Here is a 22408-nt window from a genome sequence, read left to right on the forward strand (position 1 = left end):
GCCCTGCTGGGAAGTGGCAGAGATAGAGAGGAACCCTGAAAGCTTGTCTGCAGTGTGTCTGATGTTTATCTGTGTGTTTATTCCTCTGTGTGTTTGTATATTTCTGTACGTGCATCTCTGCTCCCCGAGGTGTGTGTATGTAATGGGGAGCAGAGCGAGTGTGTGTAAGAGGCAGGGAGCTGGAGGCCGCAGGCCCCTTTCCACTGAAAGCTTTTGTGGAGACTTGGAAAGTGATTATTAGACACTCCAAGAGGGACAACTGAGGGGAGATGCAGCTCCGAGACAGGGTGCATTTTCTGCTCAGCAGCACACACACACACACACACACACACACACGCACACGCGCGTACACTTCATCTGAGAGTCACAGGAAGCGCCCGACGTCCACTGAGCCTCCAGGGTCCCTGCGAGTGACAACGTTTGTGAGGGACGTCCATCCTGGTAATGCTGGGGTAGGGGGCGTTTGATTCGATTCCACCAACAGGGCTGCAGCTGTGACTCACAACCAGGTGGAGCTGGGGTGATGTTTCGGAGGTGAGCACAAGTTCACCGCATTTTCCGCAGTTGTCTTCCTGGTTGAATTGAGGGCCTCACGCATTTCCATCTCCAAGCGATGGCTTCTAGTCTGGTTCAGTCTGATGCCAGAGTCACCGGTGCTGCTGAACTGTTGGGCCACCTGCTGTCTCTCAGAAAGGATTGGGACCACGGTGGCATTTCATAATCATTTCCTTTCTATTTCATACTCGGCCCCAGGTGCTCTCCAGGGAACTCGCCAACTGGGTCCTTCTCGGACGCAAAGGTTATTAACTGGCTCTTCTCAGATGGAGACGGTATTCACTGGCCTTGTGTCGAACAAGAAGACTGTGGATTGGCTGTCTCCTGATCTTTGAGACATATTTCTGGGAAGGGCCTTTTGTTTCTCTTCAGTTTTTCCGCACTTTATCTGTAAGGTTAAACAGTCTCAGTCCTTGGGGTCAGGAGGTGTATGTGCCAGTTCAGTTCACTGGTTGACAGGGGTTTGATAAAAGGCGGAAGTGCTCATATTACACAGTAATCTAATCCAGAAGTTCCCTTATAAGGATTTTACTCTGAAACACGTTTAATTTGCAGTTAAACGGTACAACAGCAGCTTCCCTTATAAGACAAGAACAGCTAAAGGGCTCAAGGTCAATTCAGGCTCTTAGTCAGCGTCAAAAATTTTGCCTGCTTTGTGTACTGAGGAATGAACTACAGATGCACCTGGGGCACCAACCCCTACGATGTGCGGTCTGTTTCACTTCACTTTGAATATGAATGAATCAAAATTAATATATTGTTTCATGAATAAGTTTAATCTGTTCGAACCTACGTGAACGTTAGGAGTGATTTGATTTTACACACGTACATATATATAAATAGACAGGTGGCCATGAGTTCAATGGGCGTATTATATACGTATATTTTTACAAACTAGTGCATGTATTTTGATGCTTTCCAAGTTGTTAGACTTGGGTTTGTGAGAGAATATAAATGTATGGAAGACGCGATTTCGTCACGGAAACTGTGGACATGCGCGCGCGCTCCGCTTTGAGGCGACGCCAGTTTCGTATCCCTTTAGGCTCGCCTCGCATCCCGCCAAAAGTGGTTTTGGCGGGCTCCAGTCGGTGCGCGCGCCGGACCGAACACGCGCCGGGCTTCATCCTCGAGCGCCATTTCACAGAGGCCATTGATGTGTTGCACACTGAAGTCTGGAGAGCACAAAGTGAGAGTTTTCTGCTTTTAATATAGCCCCAAGAAGCAAACAGTAAGTGTGAATAAATTAGGTCCAACAGCTGCAACTTGGCACTTTACGACGCTCTGTGTAAACTTATCTTATTATCTTTTTTTTAAAACTTTACAGAAAAGTGTTGATGATGATGGTTGTTGATGTTTTTCTTATTGCTGCTTATGTTGTTCCTTACTTCATAAAACCATCTTACCTGTTGCCCGGTTGTTGAGGAGTTGGGAACTTACACTACTATGTTAGCATCAGTGCTAAATAAATTAGCACCACAGCTCCAGTGATATGTTAGTGCCAGCAAATGTTAACTAGTGCCCCCCCCCCGTATTTAGGTCTCTCTTCAGCCAGGGTTGCTTCCCCCTCATTAAGGTTAGGCTTGTTTCACTGTTGCCGGTGCACTGTTAGCGACCGTCCTTGATGGCATCGCTCTCGTGTTAGTTCCACCTTTGTAAGCATCACGCCTCTGTTGGCATCACCCATGGAGGAGTGTCAGCGTGCATGACCGTGCTAAAGCCTTGGCGCGTGGCTCGCGGCGCCTCTGCTGGCTCCTTCTGTCTCAGCAATTTGCCACCGTCATCCGTGTAAGTGCCGCTTGTTTGGAAGGAGATTACAGAGCAGGGTGCGCGCCCAAAGAGTCAGTAAGCCAGGCAGTGGCGGGCGCCACACAGGACTGGGCATGCTTCACTTCCCCATGGGCCCTGCGCTCAGTGGATACCCCCACGGTGAGCAACTGACCGGGTGTAGTAACAGGTAGACTGTGGTGTAATGGCTGTGAATATAAAGTAATGGAGACAAATCTGGTCTTTGCTGAAAGGGGTGTATATGTGTGAATTTGTGTGTGTGTGTGTCTAAATGTATGTGGTGGGGAAAGTGTGTGTAAGATCACGACTGAGACATGTGGGGATATCAAACAAACAGATGAACACACCTCCGGTACAGTGAAAGTGTGACCTTCCTTTTGTCATATCTCAATGTGGTAAAATAACTGTGTGACTCAGTGGGAACGGTGTGATGTCAGAGCTGTTCGTGAGCTCAGCTCTTCATTTCCAGGCAGCAGCCGGGGTTTGGGACGGGTGTGGTCGAAACATGGTTAGGGTATGACTGTTTTAACCAGGGAGTGGATGGGAGTAAATGGGACATTGCTGGGGCATGGCTGGGACGAGGACTGAATGTGGCTGTGGTAGGACTAGGGACCTGGCTCAGGCAATGGAGTTGGACTATTGACCTCTGACAGTGAGCCTCCTTCTGTGGTCCTTGTGCTCTGTTTGGCTAACCCCCTGAGCAGACAAGCCCCTGTTCTCCATATTGTCCCTGTCCTCTGACGTGTGTCCACGTTGCTCTTCTCTCATTTCTGTCTTGTCAGAGCTGTTTATAAAGACAATGATTTTGGGAGATGAAGGTCCTCAGCTTGTGGATGAAGCAGTCCTTCAGGTGGCAACATGGAGCTGTGTTTCAGGGAAGAGGAGGCTTCGCTTCACCAGTCGGCACCACGACGCGACACGAGTCGACGCCCACATGGCCCGTTCCCACGGAGACAAGAGCATCAGCCCTTTATGTAAGCAACATCATATGGCCTTGCCTCCTGTGAATGAAGCCCGGCTAACTTGGGGAACACCTCCCCTGCGGCCACGTCCAGGGCATAGGCTGTCTACCTTTCATTTGTAAAAGAGGTCCAACTGGCCCTCCCAGGCCTCATCCCCAATGCACATCTGGACGTAAGACTGAGACGGCCATAGTTTCTCCTTTCATTGGTTTCCAAGAGTGCTGGTGCTCTTCCTGTATCCTGTGACTTGGGACTCGACTGTAGGTAGACCAGGTCCCCCCAGTTCATCCATTACGGCCTGTGTGTGTGGTCATATTATCCTTTCTAGAACACAACTCAAAGGACAATTGGTTTGCCCTGCTGAGGGTCACTGGTGGACTGAAGAACACATGTATACTCTTATTTAGATGACTGGGATCGAACTGACCAGTTCTGACAGCCTGTCTCACAGTGTCATGGGTGGAGCCAGAGAGACGGACATGTAGGAGGCAAAGCTGCATCTGCACGGATGAAGTGCAGAGTCTGAAAAATCACCTTGACATTTGAGATGAAGCAGACAGTTCCAAAGAGTCGCCGTGGAGATAAAAACGTGTCAACAGAAAACAAGATAAACCGACATATCGCATTCAGCAGCGTTCCTCCACAGGCACACAGGTGTGTGTGTGTGTGTGTGTGTGTGTGTGTGTGTGTGTGTGTGTGTGTGTGTGTGTTGTGTGTGTGTGTGTGTGTGTGTGTGTGTCCACTGGGGAGTGAGAAGTGGTGCACTATGGAACACTTGGTCATGAGCTCCATCCGTTTTTTTTCAGCATGTGCTCTAAAAACCATCACTGTTCTGGGAGTTTAAAAAATTAATAATTCCCAGTGGGTCAGTGACTTCACTCTGTGACAGTATAACTGACTGCCGAGTATCTGTATTAGCAGTCAGAGTAACCACTGAGTACTGAGTAACTGTCAGCAGAAAGAGCAACCATGGAGTACTGATTATCAGTGTGAGCAGACAGAGTAACCACTGAGTACCGAGTATCTGAGTGTCGATGACTCAGGTATGCCGTGGGCTGTAGGCTGTCGCTTCTCGAACCTTGAGAACACGTTTTGTTGTGTTGCCTCCTGTTGCCATAGCAGCGTCGTGCTGTGTGACAGGTGGCTGTGGTGGACGTAATGATGGCTCCGCCCACGATGGCTCACTGCTCATTAAAAGGCTTTTTACGGAAGCCGCCCTCAACATTTGCATGTGTGTTAATTGATTGTCGAAAAGTACCATTTCCAGGACACCTGACATGAGACCTGTGCTCTCCTGCCTCTGGCACGTCCATAGCCACCCCGGTGTGTAGGCTGACGTGTTCCTGTCTCAGCATGTCCATCACTTCTCACCCAGAGTTTCGAGTGACTCTCTGACAGGGAGGGGAGGGACAGCTCTTTTGAAGCACATGTTCCTGGAAACTGTGGGATTGTGGGTAAATGTGGCGTACAGTGGGAGTTGTGATTCACAGGCCTCACCCAGGGGATGGCGCACACGCAGCTGCGTGCGGAGGTGCTGGCATGTTGGAGATCACAGATGACAGTAAAAAGGGAGGAGTGTGTTCCTGTTCGTGTGTTGGGGCCTCTGTGTGTGAAACACAAGCAAGTGGAATACCTGCATTATATACTCGACGTGTTGCTTTCCTGTTCTTATCAACACTGCAGCACGTTCATGGATCACAGAAAAGAGGCAGACAACAGGTGGCGCAGTGGTTACACACACACACACACACACACACACACACACATTTTCAGAACCGCTTGTCCCATACAGGGTCACGGGGAACCAGAGCCTACCCGGCAACACAGGGCGTAAGGCCAGAGGGGGAGGGGACACACCCAGGACGGGACGCCAGTCCATCGCAAGGCACCCCCAGCGGGACTCGAACCCCAGACCCACCGGAAAGCAGGACCGTGGTCCAACCCACTGCGCCACCGCACCCCCTTGCGGTGGTTATAATCGTTGCCATATAATTTGAAGTGCTTTGGCACCAGGCTTTGAATCCCACTTCCTGCTGCAGTACTCCTGATTAAGGTACATACCTTGAATTAATACAGTACAGATTATGCTGCTTTATAAATGGGTAAATCATGGTCAATAGTTTAGTGTTTAAAGTTCACAAAGACAGTTTGGAGAAATGCATATACATGTAAAAACTGGGGACCCATCAGAGGTGGGTGTTTCCTTGTGATCCATTTCAAACACCACGTTCTGACTGGTGTGTAAGTGTGTGTCCACTGAAAATGAGATGGACTCACCATCAGGTTTGTTTTCATATAGCACAGGCCTATGATGCCTCTGCTCAATTATATTATTTCTGTGACTTGAAAAATGACATTCTATTCCATAACACATATTTTGTGTTATGCAAATAATCACATGATCAATACATGATGCCTCCCAGGCCAGCAGTGAAAAGGAGATAACACTGGTTTTATTGTGTTTTACTGGCCTCCCGTTTGCACCGTTCCATCATCTGTATTTCTGTAAATGTCACCAAGTTGCTGTCTCTTTTTTGTTCATATCAGATTTATTGTAATAACCACCTTTCAGAATAAAACACAATCCTTTGAAGGTGCCCCCGGATCGTGCGAGAGGCAATCGATGGATCATCTAAAAGACGACTAAATCCCACTGCCTCCATTACGGCTTATTTCCACTGGCAGCTGTAAACCGCGCACTTGAGGAACTGAGGAATGTCTCGGTGTGTTGGGTCCCAGGGGCCGTGTGGCCAGGACCATATCCTCTCTAAGGTGTGAACTGTGGGGAGGTCTTAGCCAAACCTCCACCTTCTGTGCACTGGACATTGAGGAGAGGTAGCTTTCTGCTCAAATGGGCCCATCCGGCTACAAACCATTAGTCCAATATTGATATCTGCTTGTGCAGTGCAGGGCCAGGATGGTCCAGAGTCTGTTTTGTTAACAACAAAACAAGTATTTGCATTGTGGGAAGAAACCAAAACACTCCGAGAAACCCACGCGAACATATGGAGAACATGGAAACTGGTGGATTCTAACCCACATCTGCATCTGCAGCTCAGGCGCTATGAGGTATCAGGGCTACACACTGTATCGGCCTTTAAATTTTGGTAAATAGTCGGTAGTGTAGTGGTTAGCATTGCTGACTTTAGATCCAGAGGTCGCAAGTTTAATCTCCACCTTTGGCTGTACTACCCTTGAGCAAAGTGCTTACCCCTAAAATTGCCCATCTGCATATTTGTAAACTTGTAACTGTAATAACTGTAACCTTAACATTGTATGTTGCTTTAGAGAAAAGTGTCAGCTAAATGAATGAATGTAAATTACAGTTTTTTTTCCCTTTTTTGGGTTCTTTACCTCTGTATAATGATGATGATGATGATGATGACAGCAGTGATGATTTTGTGGTCATTGTTTTGGTGCCGTGTTGTTTATGTGTAGCTGAAATGTGTAAGAGATATTTGTGGATCACAGCTCTGCTGATATTTTTGTGTTCTGACAAATGTTGGAGTGACCATCACAGGGGAAATCCTCCTGCTGGAGCCCAAGGTTCGAGGAGCTCTGCATAGTCTGTCCACTGGAACTCTGGAATACGTGACTGGTGTTTGAGATGCCTGCAGTGCTGGGCTCGTAAGAGGCATCTTGACATGTTTGTTGAAGCAGGTTGTAGAGGACAGATGGTCTGCTGCACATGTATTTTTCAGACCGCAGTAGATCATGGGCTCTGATGCCACACATGGGGGCCCCGCACGCATCTGTGGGAGGTCTTGATCTGTGCTAAAAGAGTGCACCTACAGGATAATCAGTTCATCAGATGGACACTCAGTTCATCAGTCCGTTATATAGGCACTCAGTCATTTGGTTCATCACATGGACACGCAGTCAGTCAGTCCATCAGATGGGTATTCAGTCAGTTGGTCCACAGTCTGTCGGTCCATCAGACACCTGGGAGCAGCACTGAGGGACGTCTGATGGAATGTGAACTGGTGAATGATGAATGACTTAGATGGGTGGAATGCTGAAGCGCATCCCTTTTGTTTCACTCTCATTCACTTCGAGTACCAGAGGTGTTCCTGTTCATTGTGGTGGCTGTCTGTGACATATTGATACATACTGATGCGTATGGATTGGTTTTGGCCCGGCTGTCCTCTGCAAGCAGCTCCACAGCTGCTCCTCTGCACTTTGAGTTATTTTCCTCATCGCGTTGATGTCCCTGCATCCTTCCTTGTCCTTCCTCCCTCCCCTTTTCCATGTGCTTGCTTGTGTTTCGTGAAAATGCCACTCTCCTCCTCCCTGCTTCTTCCAGCCTCCCCCCCCTACTCTGCTGCGATGCTACGGCTCACTCTGGGTTTGGGGCGGAGGCGGGCTGCTCGCTCGCTCGTCTCGTCGCGGTGAGAGAGCTTTGGCCAGGATTTGTGTCTCCTCCCCCTCCTCTTCCTCCTCTCCTGCTCCCTATCTCTCCATCCCTCCCTTGCTCTCTCACTCTCTCTCTCTCTTGCTCTCTCTCTCTGTCGTTCTGCTGCTCTCCCGCCCCTGTCTCTCAGCATCCACTGCGCTGCTGAGGAGCGGTCTCGCTCTTGCTGGATGCTAGAGCTGCTGAATTTGGGAGATACCGGCGGCCCTCAGAAGGGAGACAGCACCAAGGAGAGAGCAGCCGGGAGGCGTCAACACGCCGACTGCGGTGCTGCAGGAGGATCCAGCTCATTGTGAACCTGCGGTGGCGAACACGGGCCCTGGAGGCGCCGTCTCCCCCCACAATGGCTTGCAGGGGAGGGGGCTGCAGAGCCGCTGTCCGGCCGCAGTGAGGCGGCGCCCGCAGCCATCGAGCCTGGAGCCTGTAGATACCCCGCCCTGGTGGTGGGGGTGGGAGGGCTGACTCAGCACGTGACCGCAGACCCCCTTTCCCGGACCCTGCACCTGGTAGGAGGAGGAGCGCTCGGAATCAACGGCTCGGAGCGCAGTGTGGAACTGTGCAAGAAAGGAGTCCTGTTCCCGCAGGGATTTACAGCCTGAGTCCCCGGACTGGCGCCGCCTGCTGCCCGCCCGTTGCCACCTTGTCCTTGGAGTCGCGTCGCTCTTCTGAGCAAAACTGCATGAGCAACACCTCCTTGCTCTCCACCCATCTGCTGTGTCTCTGTGTAGCTGTGTGTGTGTGTGTGTGTGTGTGTGTGTGTGCGTGTGCGCGTGCGTGTGCGCGTGCGCGTGCGTGTCTCTTCATGGATGTGTGCGTGTCTGAGCTGCTGGTTCTCAGTATTCCTTGGTATGTGTGTCTATCAGCCTGTGTTTTTGTGTCCATGCATCTGCGCATCTCTAAGTGTGTGTGTTTGCACACCCTTAAAAATGTCTGCATGAGTGTGTGTGTCTCTGAAAAGCTGCATTCGAGTGTGACTCTGTTTGCCTGCACATCTCCCTAAGGCTGTGTGTGTGTGTTTCTTTGAGATGCCCACTGGTGCCCACCGCCCACCTGCCTTGCGCTCTTCATGCCCGCCTGGCTCCTGGCCCCGGGTTTAACCCTTACCGAGGCAGGATGAGTGACAGCTCCGGACCACCCATGCCAGGGGCTTTGATTCTGGAGGAACGGGATGTGGGCGGGGCTGGAGGCGGGGCTGGGCGGGAGCAGGCCTCGCCCCCAGAGGCGGGGTCGCCACGCTGTGGGGGCTGTGCCATGTGGACTCGGCAACAGACGTGGCTGTGCGTGGTGCCGCTTCTTATTGGCCTCGTGGGGTTGGGCCTCAGCCTCATGCTGCTGCAGTGGATCCTCGTAGGCTCCGTGCCGGACTATGTGCCCACTGACCTGGTGGACGCCAAGGGCATCGGCCAGGACCCCATCTTTCTCTCCAAACCCAGCGCCTTCCCCAAGGGGCCGGCCTCCACTGCCGCCACTGTGCTTGCCACAGCACCTGACGCTGGCTCCACTGCAGCTGTCACCACAGCAGCGGGTAGAACTCGAGCTGGGACGCGGTCTGGCCCGACAACAAGTAGCCAGGTGCCACACCTTCACAACCGCATTAGTACCCGAATCACGGCTGGCAGCACTACCACCCGTGCCCCCAGGGTGGTCACCCCCCGCAGCACAGTGCGACGGCTGGGGGGTGCTGCCCGCGGCGGATTACCACCCTCCACCAACAGGGCAGCACCATCCTCCGCACCCTCTCCCTCCGGCCACCCAGTCCTGCACGACTCCACACAGACGCAGAGCCATGAGCACGTGCCAAAGGGCCCACCAGGGACGCCGGGTCGCCTGCACCCCCATGCTAAGACATGTAAGTGTTCACACTAATTTTGTACCCTCTGCGTTGTGACCATCCCAGGATGGCGGGGCCGTGCGTGTCAGAGATAATTCGGAGGCATCAGCCAGTGGTCGGTTCCCAGCACAACGGCTTGGATCTTTATGATGATCTTCATGTTATGACTTTCTGCTGCTGCTATTCCTCAACGTTTTTGCACATGCGTGTGAAATGTGTTGTTTGAGGTGCAACATGGGGCCCAGAAGTAGCGTTTACTGCATGGGAGATACAGCAGGTGTGTGCTTCCTAACTGGTCTTGTCTGTGTGAGTATTAAGGGTGTGTTTAGAACAGAGGTAGGGTGCAAATATGTGTGTTCAGGGTGTGAACACCAGGGTGCGTTGCTCTCAGCTGTAATGATACCCGAGGATGGAGCGGCGCGCTCAGGGCACAGGGGGCGGCACTCGGAGGTGTTCACTCAGCACACGTCCGTGTTGCATAACGCAGCCGAGGACGGCTGGGGGAGGGGGGCAGATTCCATTTAGATACAGGAGACACGGTGCAGTGGCGGCTGAACAGGTAGATGGTATCAGCACTGCGGCGTGTGGCCTGGTTAGAACAGCTGGGCAGTGGACAGTCAACAACTTGGACAGCTTCCTCGATATCTGTCTTACACACACTCGCATGCACACGCGCGTGACAACGGCCCGTTCAAGGCCTCATGCTTCATGAGCACCACCTCAGCATCGGCTTCCTTCACTAACTATTCTAGCTACAAGATCACGTTTCCCCATCGTCCCCCTGATACGGTTCCAGGCGAGATATTCGTCATTTTATTAATATCTATGGGGCACCTGTTTCTCTGCGTGTCGAAAGTCTGCTCAAGCTATGCAAATGACAGAGGCCATAATTAAAAATTTTGATAATTAAATGGAGGATATAGTGTTTATTCATTCATTACCTCTGCCAATAACCGCATGCATTAATCATGGATTTGGTTATTAATTAACCATTTGATGAATGTCGTGTCCTGGGTCGCCCAGTGATTTTCTCAGCAGGCTCTGCTGGTCTGCCTGATCATTGTCACTCACCTGTACCTGTCTGAATGAGCCTTTGACCTGATGCTAATGAAGGGCTGTCCTGGAGCATCCCACTCAGAACAGGGTGCTTTTACTGATATCCTTAATCTGACCTGCAGGTGTTCGCTTGGGTTTGCATGATGCATAAAAACCTCTTTGCCTGACTTCGTCCCCAAACGTCATATCCGCCACCCCTGGTCTCTCTCACTTTTTCATTCCCCTCTCCTTAGGGTACCCCACTCCCTCCATGTGAAAACCCACCAGTGTCCGTTGCCCTGCTCTCCATCCTCCTCCTCCATTCCTGGCAGACTGTGTATGTGCGCTTTGTTCCTTGCTGTAACAGATAAAGATCTATCCGGCTGTGAAGACCAGCCTTCTCCTCTGAGCACCAGGGGCCAAAAAACTTTGACCTTTTAGCGGAGTGGGTTGTGAGACTAACACTTGGGGGCTGACCCCGGTGATGGGGGTTCAAAATTGACAAGCACATGAGGTGAAGGAAAAGCAGAACCACTACTCTAGCAGAGCATTAGGTGAACATATCAGATGGTTTATAATTAACAGAACAAAGTGAATGATGGGAAATTTTGGACCACTGAGCTGTCGGGGGGAGGGGATGCAGCGACGTGGCGGGATTGGCCAGCTCCCACTCTCTGGTGGGTCTGGGGCGCGAGTGCTGCTTGGGGTTCCTTGCAACGGACTGGCATCTCGTCCTGGGTGTGTTCCCTCACTCTGCAGCCTTGCGCCCTGTGTTGCCGGGTTAGACCCCACTTGGGACAGGTGGTTTCAGAAAGTGTGTGTGTGAGCTGTCAGGTGCCACAGTGTAGGACAGCGTGGTGTCAGTGTAACGTTCCCGTTTGTCGGGTCTCCATAAGCAGGAGGAGTCTGCTGCAACCCCCCTGCCACCCCTGCAGGGCTGGCCCACAGAACCGGCCCGGAGCGCTCATGGCAGGAATCCGATTAGCGTGCCGCTAAGAGGATTGCAGTGCCGTGAGAGAGCAGTCTGATGTTTCATATCCCGAAAGGGCGTTTCCTCCAGTCAGACGTCAACGTATTAATCCCATATGAAATTATTTTCCCATGTTCTGTCTTTTGATGCGTGGTCACGGGGGACGCCGTGTTTCGTGTGCGTAACAAGAGCGTGCCGAACAAGCGCGTCCAGTGCAGTGCAGTTTGTAGTGCTGGAGTACATACAGTGTGAGTGTTTAGAGTGCATCCGTGCAGCTGCAGTACATGGAATAGGAGAGGGTGGGAGTGTGTACAGTTTATGTGCAGAGCATTTGTAAATGATTCAGCATTGGTAACACAGTGACGTACACAACACAGTCACACACACTCACAAAACCATCTTGACGTTTCACAGGGTGAACTTCCTTTTCTCAGCAATGACAAAGTAATGAGCAGGAATTTAAACTTAATTCAGCTTGAAGGCCATCTCAGTAATGCTTTAAGTCACTTTGATTAATCTAGATGAAGTGTCCAATGGGGGGGGAGGCGATCCTGAAATATTAATGCAGAAAGAGAAACACGTGCCGACCGAGAGAGGAAGTGTGAATAATAGAAGAGGCAGATGAAGAATGACCCAGCGCTGCGTGCTTTAAGAGCGAGGGCCAGGCGGAGGGTGTAGCTGGCGCTCAGCGACTCCGGACCACAGAGAGAACAAGGACCCATCCGGCATCCTTTGAAGACAATAAAAACGATTAATGTTAGAGAGAGGCGGAGCGCTTTTATCCTTGTTGGTACTTTATAATTCATTGGCTTTAAGTAACCGGGGTAAAATAAGACAAGAGGAAGTCTTTTCCAGCTCTCATGATACCTTAGTGTGTCACCCTCACGAGGGACACCGTAGCACGCAGCTGCATCACGGCCGCTGCTGCCAGCCAAGTGCACTGTCCGCTCCTGCCAGGAAAGCACTGAGCCGTACTAGCGACGGCTGTGTCCATCTCCCAGCGCAGCATCTTCTTCCTTCGAGAACCACGGGCCTCTTACGAGTGGCGTCATCCGGGCATCAGAGGGACACGGCGAGCCTTTGTTCTTACAGAAATCCCATCGCTATTGTCTCCTCCTGGCAGAGAGATTTACGGAAACCACGCTGTCCTTACAGTCCGGCTTCTGAAGTACCGAGGCTTCCTTTGAGCACCTTATGAAAGGCACAGAAACGCTAGACTCCACAGAGATACGCAACTCATCTGTAGAGACGCTGGACTCCACAGAGATCCGAAGCTTGTCTACTGAGACACTGAACTCTGTAGCGATATGTAATTCATCTATAGTCTCTGGGCTCCACACAGATGCGTAATTTGTTTATAGACGGCGGATTCCATAGAGATGCATAAGTCGTTTATAGATGCTGGACTCCCGATAGATGTTTTAACTTGTCTGTGGACACTGGACCCTGCAGAGATGCGTAACTCGTCTATAGATGCCAGACTCCCAAGAGACGTTTACCTCGTCTATCGAAACACTGGACCCTAAAGGTGTGTAAAAACCGTGAACTTCTATTCATTTAGCTTTTCTCCAAAGCACATTGCAATGATTTACCCATTTTTACAGCTGAGCAATTTTTACTGGAGCAATTTACGGTAAATACCTTACTCAAGGGTACTACAGGAGGAAGTGAGGTGTGATCCTGGCTCTTTTGAGTCCAAAGGTAGCTGATCTAACCACTGTTCCATCCCTATGAAGATGCTAGCCTCTGTGAAGAAGTGTTACTTTTCCTCAGGTCTCTTGGGAGCTGCAACTGAATCTCTTCCTCAGTCTGTCCATCTGCATGGCTTTTCTGATGTGGTGGCTGATGGGTGGAAAGGTAGTTGAGCAGGAGGCATCAGTCAGGCTTTTCCTGTTGTTGTTTATTTTTCATTTCAAGTGCAATTAGACATGCAGTTAGAGTAATTGAGGCATTCATAGAAATATATGGGTATGAAAGGAATCTCGAGCATCTGTGTAAAAGCAGTGTTTAAAGCATGAAAGCCGTCAATTACACCCTTCTGCTCCCCCTGCTGAGGACATGTGGTTGTCAGGATTTTCCTCCCCGTGTCAGTCCCAGAGTTGTACTCTTTTCACCCGCATACCCAGAATGCCCCAGTGCCGTTCTGCACTAATGTGTTGTCTATCGTCATGCATGTTTTGGCTTGGGTTGGTGAGAATGTGTGTGGCCTATAGATATGACCAATTCCATACCGGTGGGGGTCTTTGCAAAAACGTGAACATCTTGGTTCTCCTTCTCCTTTGGAGCTGGGGTTGGCCTCAGAGCTGCTGCTAAGTGTCTTTGAAGAACTGGTGTTGATGCTGGGACAATTAGCAGAGTAATTTCCCTTGGCTGTGGGACGTTTCACACACACACACAGACACACACACAGACGTACACACAGCTGGGCTTATCTGATCTGTTCCTTCTTAGGGTGTTTAATTACAGGCCCCCCTTGGGTTTCTGTGGTGCAGAGCTCTTACCACTGTGTTCATTTACTCAGACACCATCTTTTGGTTGGAAGTCCTCACTCAGTGCCTTCTGTGGGGTTGGGTTTGGTTCTGCTGGACTAGTTGCCATGTCACAGCTACCCAGCGATGATTAACGCTATGGTAACACACACCGAAGACCTGATCTGTGGGTGAGTTTGTACCTCCTCAGCAACGAGGACAGCAAGGAGCTGTTGTGATGTGGTCAGTCGTTTCCAGACTGGGTTCGAGAGGTGCCTTTCTGTCTCTGTTCTGCCTCTCACAGTACAAAGGAAATGCTGCAGTGCTGTAGAACCATTTCCAAAGACACCACCAAGGATGGCACGGCTGTGATGTGTACAAAGGGTGGTCGTGTTCATGCTTTTCGTCACACTTGGCAGCTACGCTACGCTTCACTCTCACGCTAACATCACACACATGCTGCGTCCCGGGCAACGAGCTCATTAAATGGGCAGATTTCTCATCGGAGGCTTCAGGCCTCACAGCAGCACGACAGCAGAAAGGGGCTGACTTTCCTGGAACATCTCTTCAGGGTACGGGAGGGGGGTGGGGGCATCAGTGTGCGATGGAAAAACGGCACACTGAGGATTTATCAGGAAATTATACACATCATATTGTAATCTGGAACAGCCTGTGTGTTGGGCTTATCTTCTATAAGAGCTGAACCGCGGTACAGAAATGACTAACGGTGAACGGTGCCCCTCCCCTTCCAGTGTCAAGGTCGTGGGTCGTCTGACGCGGCATTAGGTGGACGTGCATCGCAATCTATATGAACCCTGCCTTCACAGGGGATCACACAAACAGAACTGGTGCCAAATCTAGTCCAGGCGCTTTAATTCCTGTACACGCTGTGGAAAATCGGGGGAAGACAGAGAAGAGTAACAGGGAGGTGAGAGAAGGTGCGGAGTTGATCAGAGATGGGATCTCCTTTGAGTGACAAGTGAGTGACTTCCTCGTGGTTGTGTTTTCCTCCTGCCGCTCCTGACTGCAGTGCTGGTGGTCCAGTCCGCTCACAAACAGTCAGGAAAGACATGCAGGTGAGAGTGTCCCTGGGTGTCATTGCCGGGAGACCAAGCCAGACGGCTTGCCAGCATCCATGGGGGGGTGGGATTGAGGAGCTCACCTTGCGCCCCAACCATCTCACACTCATTAATCCGCCCGACCAGTTCCTCGGGCACTCACTTACACACCCCCATTAACCTTGCGCCGGGCTCTGTCTCCAGGCCTCACTGAGACCCGTGTCCCGATCCCATCTGAGCTGGATACAATTATTTCTGTATTTCGGGCCTAGTGATTTATGGCTTTGCGGCTTGGCTGCGTTTGGGCACTTATTGGTGCTGCATTGTGACAGATATTGGTCCTTCGTGACGGAGAAAAAGTACCGGGTGAGTGTGACGCTCTGGGAGCGTAAACATCATTAAAGACTGAAATGCTGCACTAGGAGCCGAACAGAATATAAGGTGTTGACTTACTGGGCCATAAATCCAGCGAGAAAGTGGCGAATTTTGAGTCAAGGAGTTAGCACCTGAATTCTATTTGGTCCTTAATGAGTGGAGCTTTGCTGCTGCGGTGTGTGTGTGTGTGTGTGTGTGTGTGTGTGTGTGTGTCTATTGTACGTGCACAGGCTGCAGCCTCCTCAGTCTCCAGCCTGTCTCTCTGACCCCTAGGATCACTCAATAAGCTGCCTCTTGCGCTGACCCCTGACGCAGGAGCACGTCCCTTTATAAGCGTCAGATCTTCCACCGAGATTCAGCCCCTACCACGTGACTCTTTGTGCAGGTGACCCTCTGAGGTCTGTTTTCTTTGCCTGTCTGGTTTGTGGAGAATAATGAATATTAAATTGGAGATTTCAGGGTCATGAGGAACTCGGTTTTCTTCCAGGCAAAATTTTGATTAAAAATGGCCTCATATTTTATCCAGAATTCCCTGTGTTCCATCATGGCAAACCAGAAACTGTCTATGGTGTCCAAGGTGTGATGCCCATTTCAGAATAATAAGAAGAATTTTTCATAGCACCTTTAAAGCAGCTTTAAAAGTAAAGTGCTGTCTGCATGTGTGGGTCATCATTGAAACACAGCTGAACTTATATACCCAGAATCAAAATAATCACACAGGTGTGTGTTTTGTAAAGCTGTCAGCTTGACACTGGTGTTCTGTGTTAGTACCATAGTAATGCTCACATCAGTACTGTGTTAGGATCCCAGTAATCTCCCCAGGAACATGTCCCAGTCCCCATGTGGGCACCGTCCAGATGTCTGTCCGTTCCCAGGTCTCTGTTGCTCCCCTCACAGCCCCATCCCAGAGTCAGCATGATACAAGTACCATGTTCCCTGTCCCTATGATCAGCTCAGTGCCCACATGAATAGTCATCAGCCTCCAGCAATTCTCATTTGCATGGGACAGACAGCTTCATTGATTAAAAGCAACAAAAAAGAAAGAAAAAACAGATCGACAAATGCCTGCTGTTGTTGTGAAGAATAATAAGTAAACAGGGCTGTGCCTCCGCACTGAGTGCCCTCTCCTCCTCTCCACCTCTCCTCTTGTGGTGAATAATTTCACTTGCTGTCACTCTCCTCAGCCTTCCACCCCCTTTCCATCTTCATAATCCCACCGTGCTGCTCTTCTGTGAGCTAGTACTGGGTCGCACCCAGTGTTGTACACGCACACACGCACACACACACACACACACACACACACACACACACACACACAGAATCCTGCTACCTGCTGAGCTGCGTTACTCAACCTTCTGCTGTACGTTTTGCTCTACAGATGGCAGCCTGGAGGACCACAAGAGTGACTTTAGAGCAGGTGGACAGAAGCCCGTTCCCTCTCATACCCACGCTCTGCGGATGGACTGATGCACAGAGCACACACGCTGATGTGCCAAAGCAAATAGCGGAGTTATGTCATTGTAAATCTGTCATCCTGACCCCTGCGAGACAAAGCCGACCTTTGTAGACAGATATGTGTGTTACCCGATCATACCTGTTGGAATGTGATTGGCTCTGAAGGCCTCCTGGCCTGCACAGGGCCTGGGGGACCATGGGGTGGCTCTGTGGCATACCCTGGCACCCCCTACAGTGTGGCCCAGTGGGCTTGGGCATCCCCCAGGGAAGTGGCTGCTGTGACACTGTTGGTCCAGGCCTCTTCCACCAAAGGACTCTTTAATCCACATCTGGTGTGGTGGTCCAGGGGATGCTGTGTGTGAGTGTGTACGTTTGTGTGTATCTAGGTGGACGGTGTGGCACCAGATGGTGGGCAGCTGTGGTGGAGACATTGTGGGTCTGTATTGGTTAGAGGAGTGGTCACTATCACACAGGAGGTTTCAGGCCGTCTGAGATGCTGTGTCCTTCTCACAGATCACATCATCAGGATACCAGAAAAACTCGCTTTACCTCATTGACACCATTTATACATCAGTACTTAAGTCTGTTCCGCTGTGCTACCCTACCTTAATGTAATACTATACTAATATTTGTACTGTGTTTCCACTGACTCTGCCCCAGTAATACTGCTTATCGTCTTGCTGTTACTGTTTACCATCCTCTGTTCCTGTTTTTTTACCGCACTGCTGTTGTCCTTACCTCTTTTCTGAGATTGAAACCCGTGTTGTGTTTATATCTCATTTGTATTATGTAAAACCCTGTACTGCAGTTTCTAAGTCACTCCCGATGCCTACACCCCAACACCCACACCCCAATTACCTGTACTGTAGTACATACTGCCTATGCTCTAGTGGATACCACCTGTACTGTACAGTTTTGTCTATAATCTAGTAAATATTGCCTGTACTGTAGTGCATAGTATCTGTATTGTAATATGTACTACCTGTACTGTGGTACATACTGCCTATGCTGTTCATTGCTGTTTACGCTACATACTGGCCATAGTGTATGAGATAATTGGCTGTACTGTACCATACTGTACAACTTACTGCCTATGTAGTCTTGATGGTTTCTTTCGCTTGCAGCAGCTGTTTATCCCTCACTTGGCTGCTTATAATCCCTACCTGTATGCGGGTAGCAACAGGGTTTATTTTAAACCACTTCCTCTGTGTTTAACATTTAATTTGTTCAAGCACTGACAAAACAATAGTTTTGACCTTTTTTTAACAATCTCATAACGAGTATTTTGACTGTACTGATGATACTGACATCCCTGTGTCTCTTGTGCACCAAAAGGGTCTGATGAAGAGCAACATTTCTTTAATTTTGCTTGAGCAGACAGATGTTTTTGCTGTTTTTCCTATGTCTGGTTCAAAGTTTTTGCCCCAGTTACATCTATTTTAATCGCAAGGCCTAGCTGTTACCATTTAGCTTTTAGGATGTTGCGTCTAGGGGTGTGGTGGTGCAGTGGGTTGGACCACAGTCCTGCTTTCTGGTGGGTCTGGGGTTCGAGTCCCCGCTTGGGGTGCCTTGTGATGGACTGGCATCCTGTCCTGGATGTGTCCCCTCCCCCTCCGGCCTTACACCCTGTGTTACCGGGTAGGCTCCGGTTCCCCGTGACCCCGTATGGGACAAGCGGTTCTGAAAATGTGTGTGTGTATTGTGCAGAAGCACGAATTTCCTCGGGAACGATGACCATTGGAGCTCTGTCCTCATATCCTTCTATGGATGTGTGTTTAACCTGTGTTATTGTCCAGGTGCAGAGTTGGGGACGTTGAAATACAGTATAACAGCATAAATTATATTCCTATCTGTGATTATTGTTATTTTTTAATATATTCAGTTGTCTGATTCCTTTATTTATTCATTCACATCAAAATGCTTACCTGAGAGTCAGCTGGGTTTTACTGTCATGGGGACAAGGGTAGCGGACCCAATCGCGGGTTCCTTTGTTGCGGCACGGACAAGGAGAAATCCAGAATCGTAGTCAGGGCCAGGTGTGGGTCATTCAGGGTGCAGACGTTGTTCCTGGGACAAGACAGGAATCTAAGTTGATCAGGCGAGGCAGGAGATCTGAAACCAGGAAGGCAGCAAACGGGGAATGAAGGACAAAGGGCAAAGAGGTACTGGAAGGACGAGGAGGTAAGTGGGGTTCTTTTTGCTTTCGCGGGAAAAGCAGTTTGACCTGGTGAGGTCCCACAACCAGGTGAACCGGGACAGCGTCTTTTATACTCTGAGGCTCTGATTCGGGGCAGGTGTGGTCGTTTTGTTTGAGTGGGTGGGCGTAACATTTACCCTCTCATAGCTGGGTATATACGAATGTACCAGCCGATTATACAGGAGTTTTTGACTTTTAAACCAAAGTATGTCATTGCAGCTTTAACAACCAATGAGAATGTAGCGAATCACCGTTGCGTTTATCGTGCAGAGGGCTGCTTAATCGTAGGGGACTTTGGGAACAGAAACTGCAGATTTTGTGCCATCAACTGGCAAATAATGTCAGTGGCCTCAACTAACATGTTCAAAGAATTATTTAAACCAAAATGAGTCATTGAAGCTGGGGAGATAGGGAAATAATAACACTTTAGCTTGTGAAGGTTCTTACAGAAGAAATCAGTGACCATGCTGTCTGGGCAGTGGTGAGGGAAGCAAATGTTTTTTATGGTAATGGCAAAAGAGAGGCAGACGGCGGTTTGATTCCTTTGATTCTACACTGTTCTGCAGTGCAAACAGAGCTCCTGATTCCCTAGTAAATGTGGTGTGAAGGAGCCCACCGTGTGTGTTAAACAGTAAATGAGTATCTTCGGCAGAGCAGCCCGCACACTGTACAGCGAACACGGCTCAGTGCACTGCGAGGACAAAAGCAGATTTCATACGCAAAGAAAATTGCCGTAATTCCATTTGGCTTTGCTCCGCTGCGCAGAGTGAGGGTACATGTGGCGAGCTGCGCGGACTGCGTGAGTGCCATGGCTCCTAGGGCCTCGTGCGAGTAGGTGGCTGTGGAGGAGCTGACCATCAGCATGCGGAGAGCCCCGGATACAAGAGTGCTTGAAAGCAGAACACGGGAAAAAAATCGATAGGCAAGAGGAGTCTGAGTGGTTTTATCGCTTGTGTCCTTCTTCCTGGTCCTTGCCTCCTCCTCATTGCCGAGCTCCCACCATCCTTCCTTTTACTGTCTGTAAACTGGCAAGACCTCCTTGGACAGAGAGCTCGCACAGTGTCATTGAATAGGGATCTGTTTTACCGTAGTTGTCTTCCTGTTTGCTCTTGTGCAGTCATGGGATTGAGATTGAGGGGGAAAGTTGCGTTGTTCTTAAGGAACTTCTCCATTTCTGTGTTCTAGAGACACAGCTGCTTTCTACCATCTCCATCACAGGATTCACCACATGTTACCAAAGGCACTCTGCATATTGTCTAAAGAGATTGACTCTATGATTTAATGGAAGAGGGCAAAGTGGGTCATTTCAGGTCCCAGAGTTAAGAGGCTTTGAACCATCATGGGGATAATCAAAGCTCTTACTGTTGCAAGTCCTAGATCAAGACTCAGGAGCCACAGAATCATGTGGAATTCTGCTTCTTTCAGATGAAGCAGCATCACATTGTACCCTACCATATGCAATCTCCGCCATGCTCCTCTGTGAACATTTCTGAGCCGTTTCAATCTATGCATATTCCAACAAAAATGAAGACCGCTGCATTTCCAAAGCCAACCAGATTGTGTTCAGCTGTTCTGCTATGAATGTTATCCAGGGTAGACAAACTTGGATAATATTAAATTGTGAAATGGAACTGAGCCCTAGACAGATGAGTCTTGGATGCATTGGGGATGAGCCTTGGATGTGATGGGGAGGGGTCTTGGACAAGGGGTGGAGCCTTGAATTAGACAGCAGAGGAAAGGCTGAAGGCGTCATCCATATCAGATGACGGCAGGAAGTGGGAACGGGAGAGCGTCTGTGGGTGTCAGAATGATCCCCTGGAACGTGTCAACAGTTGACACTTCTCTCGAGTTACTGGTGGCACCGTCTGTCAGGTGGCGTTTTTTTGTCTTTAAATGGCAGTTTGAATGTGCTCCCTTGTGTTGTCTGTCAGTGATGAAATGGTATTAGTCACACGCATGATGGGCTCAAAATAACAATCAGTGAGTTTATTTATAAGGAAGAAGATTTTTCAGAGAGTTTGTTTGTAAAGTATGACATTGCATGCTGATGTGTCCGTGCATGTGCAGATTTTCCACATCTACAAGCCTGCATACTCAACACATATTTACAGTTATACATGCATATATTCATTTGGCTTTTTATGGGAATTATGATGAGATCTCCTCATATGGAGGAACAAAGTGATCAGACGGGGTGTAGGATGGGTTCGTATGTTGAAGGTCACATGCTGCAAGGTGCTGGGAGAAAGAGAGAAAAAAGCAAGCTGTGACTGGTGGCTGTGTGTGGAGGCAGAGATTTTTACATGGCATGAAGACATAACAGTCTATGTGTGGAGAGGTTTCTCACCAATGCCAGAGATGTTTGTGTGAGAAACAAAGGGAGACTGTGTGCTCAGTGAGTAGCAGGTGCCATATGCAAAGCAGCAGTAAGAGAACCTATGAGAGGTGATGACAGAGCAATAGATGTGGTGTAACTGGAGAGGAGAAATGGACCGAGCACTGAGCCCGGAGGGACGCCAGCTGAGAGGGATGGTAGAGCAGAGAGCCACAAGAAGTGCCTGGTAAATTGCCTCCGATACTCTTATATGTATATGCACACACGCACGCACACACACACACGCGCGCGCACAAATCGTTTCCAGGGGCTCGTGTATGCAGGAGCAGCGAGACAAGCACCCGATAAGCCGTTGATTCACTCACAGATCAAATAACGGCTCCTGTGCTTCGTCTTCCGCCCTGCACGTCTCCAAGGTCAAAGCTCCCACCCGCGCCGCCTCCCCCGTGCCCCCCACCCTCTCCTCCTGTCACCAGCAGCCTTCTCCTCTGCTTATCTCAATATCAAGTCAAGGTTCTGCTGCTTCCAACAGATCATTCTGGGAGCGAGAGAACACAAACCCGGCGCTCGGAGCACATTTGAACAATGCAACGAGTCTCTGTCTGGAGGCATGTTTGTAGAGTCTGGCTGGTGTAGCTGTCAGCGTGCCCTCAGAACATTGCACACGAGATGCCCCACGCTTCCTCTTTTTTATTTTGCTCCTATTTATTTCAATATTTCCCTCAGAGAGGGAATCTTGTCAGGTCTGTGACACGTTTTTGGATGTGCAGCAGGGGGAAGGATGCAGGAATGAGTGGAAGAGCTTAACCGCACACTGTGGCAACATTATGGTAATGCTGCGGTAACGTTTAGGAAATGCTGGGAGATGAAATGACAAGGTGTTGGGGTTCGAGCAGAGGTTTTCTCTTTATTTTTTTGCACTTTTTCAATGCCTAATATGCTTTTATAAAGCATACCTCAGAATGTTGCTC

General features: G+C 49.7%; 1 protein-coding gene across 1 annotated transcript in view; it reads left to right on the forward strand.

Moving 5' to 3' along the window:
* Positions 1–7802: 7802 nt before the first annotated feature.
* nrg3b (neuregulin 3b) overlaps positions 7803–22408 on the forward strand; it is a 90695-nt gene continuing 76089 nt past the window's right edge. The window contains exon 1 of the mRNA XM_018762571.2: positions 7803–9562. Within this exon, the coding sequence (XP_018618087.2) occupies positions 8827–9562 (736 nt within the window). The 5' untranslated portion in view covers positions 7803–8826. The remainder of the gene's footprint in view (positions 9563–22408) is intronic.

This window comes from Scleropages formosus, chromosome 3 (genome assembly GCF_900964775.1).
Source record: "Scleropages formosus chromosome 3, fSclFor1.1, whole genome shotgun sequence".
Taxonomy (NCBI): domain Eukaryota; kingdom Metazoa; phylum Chordata; class Actinopteri; order Osteoglossiformes; family Osteoglossidae; genus Scleropages; species Scleropages formosus.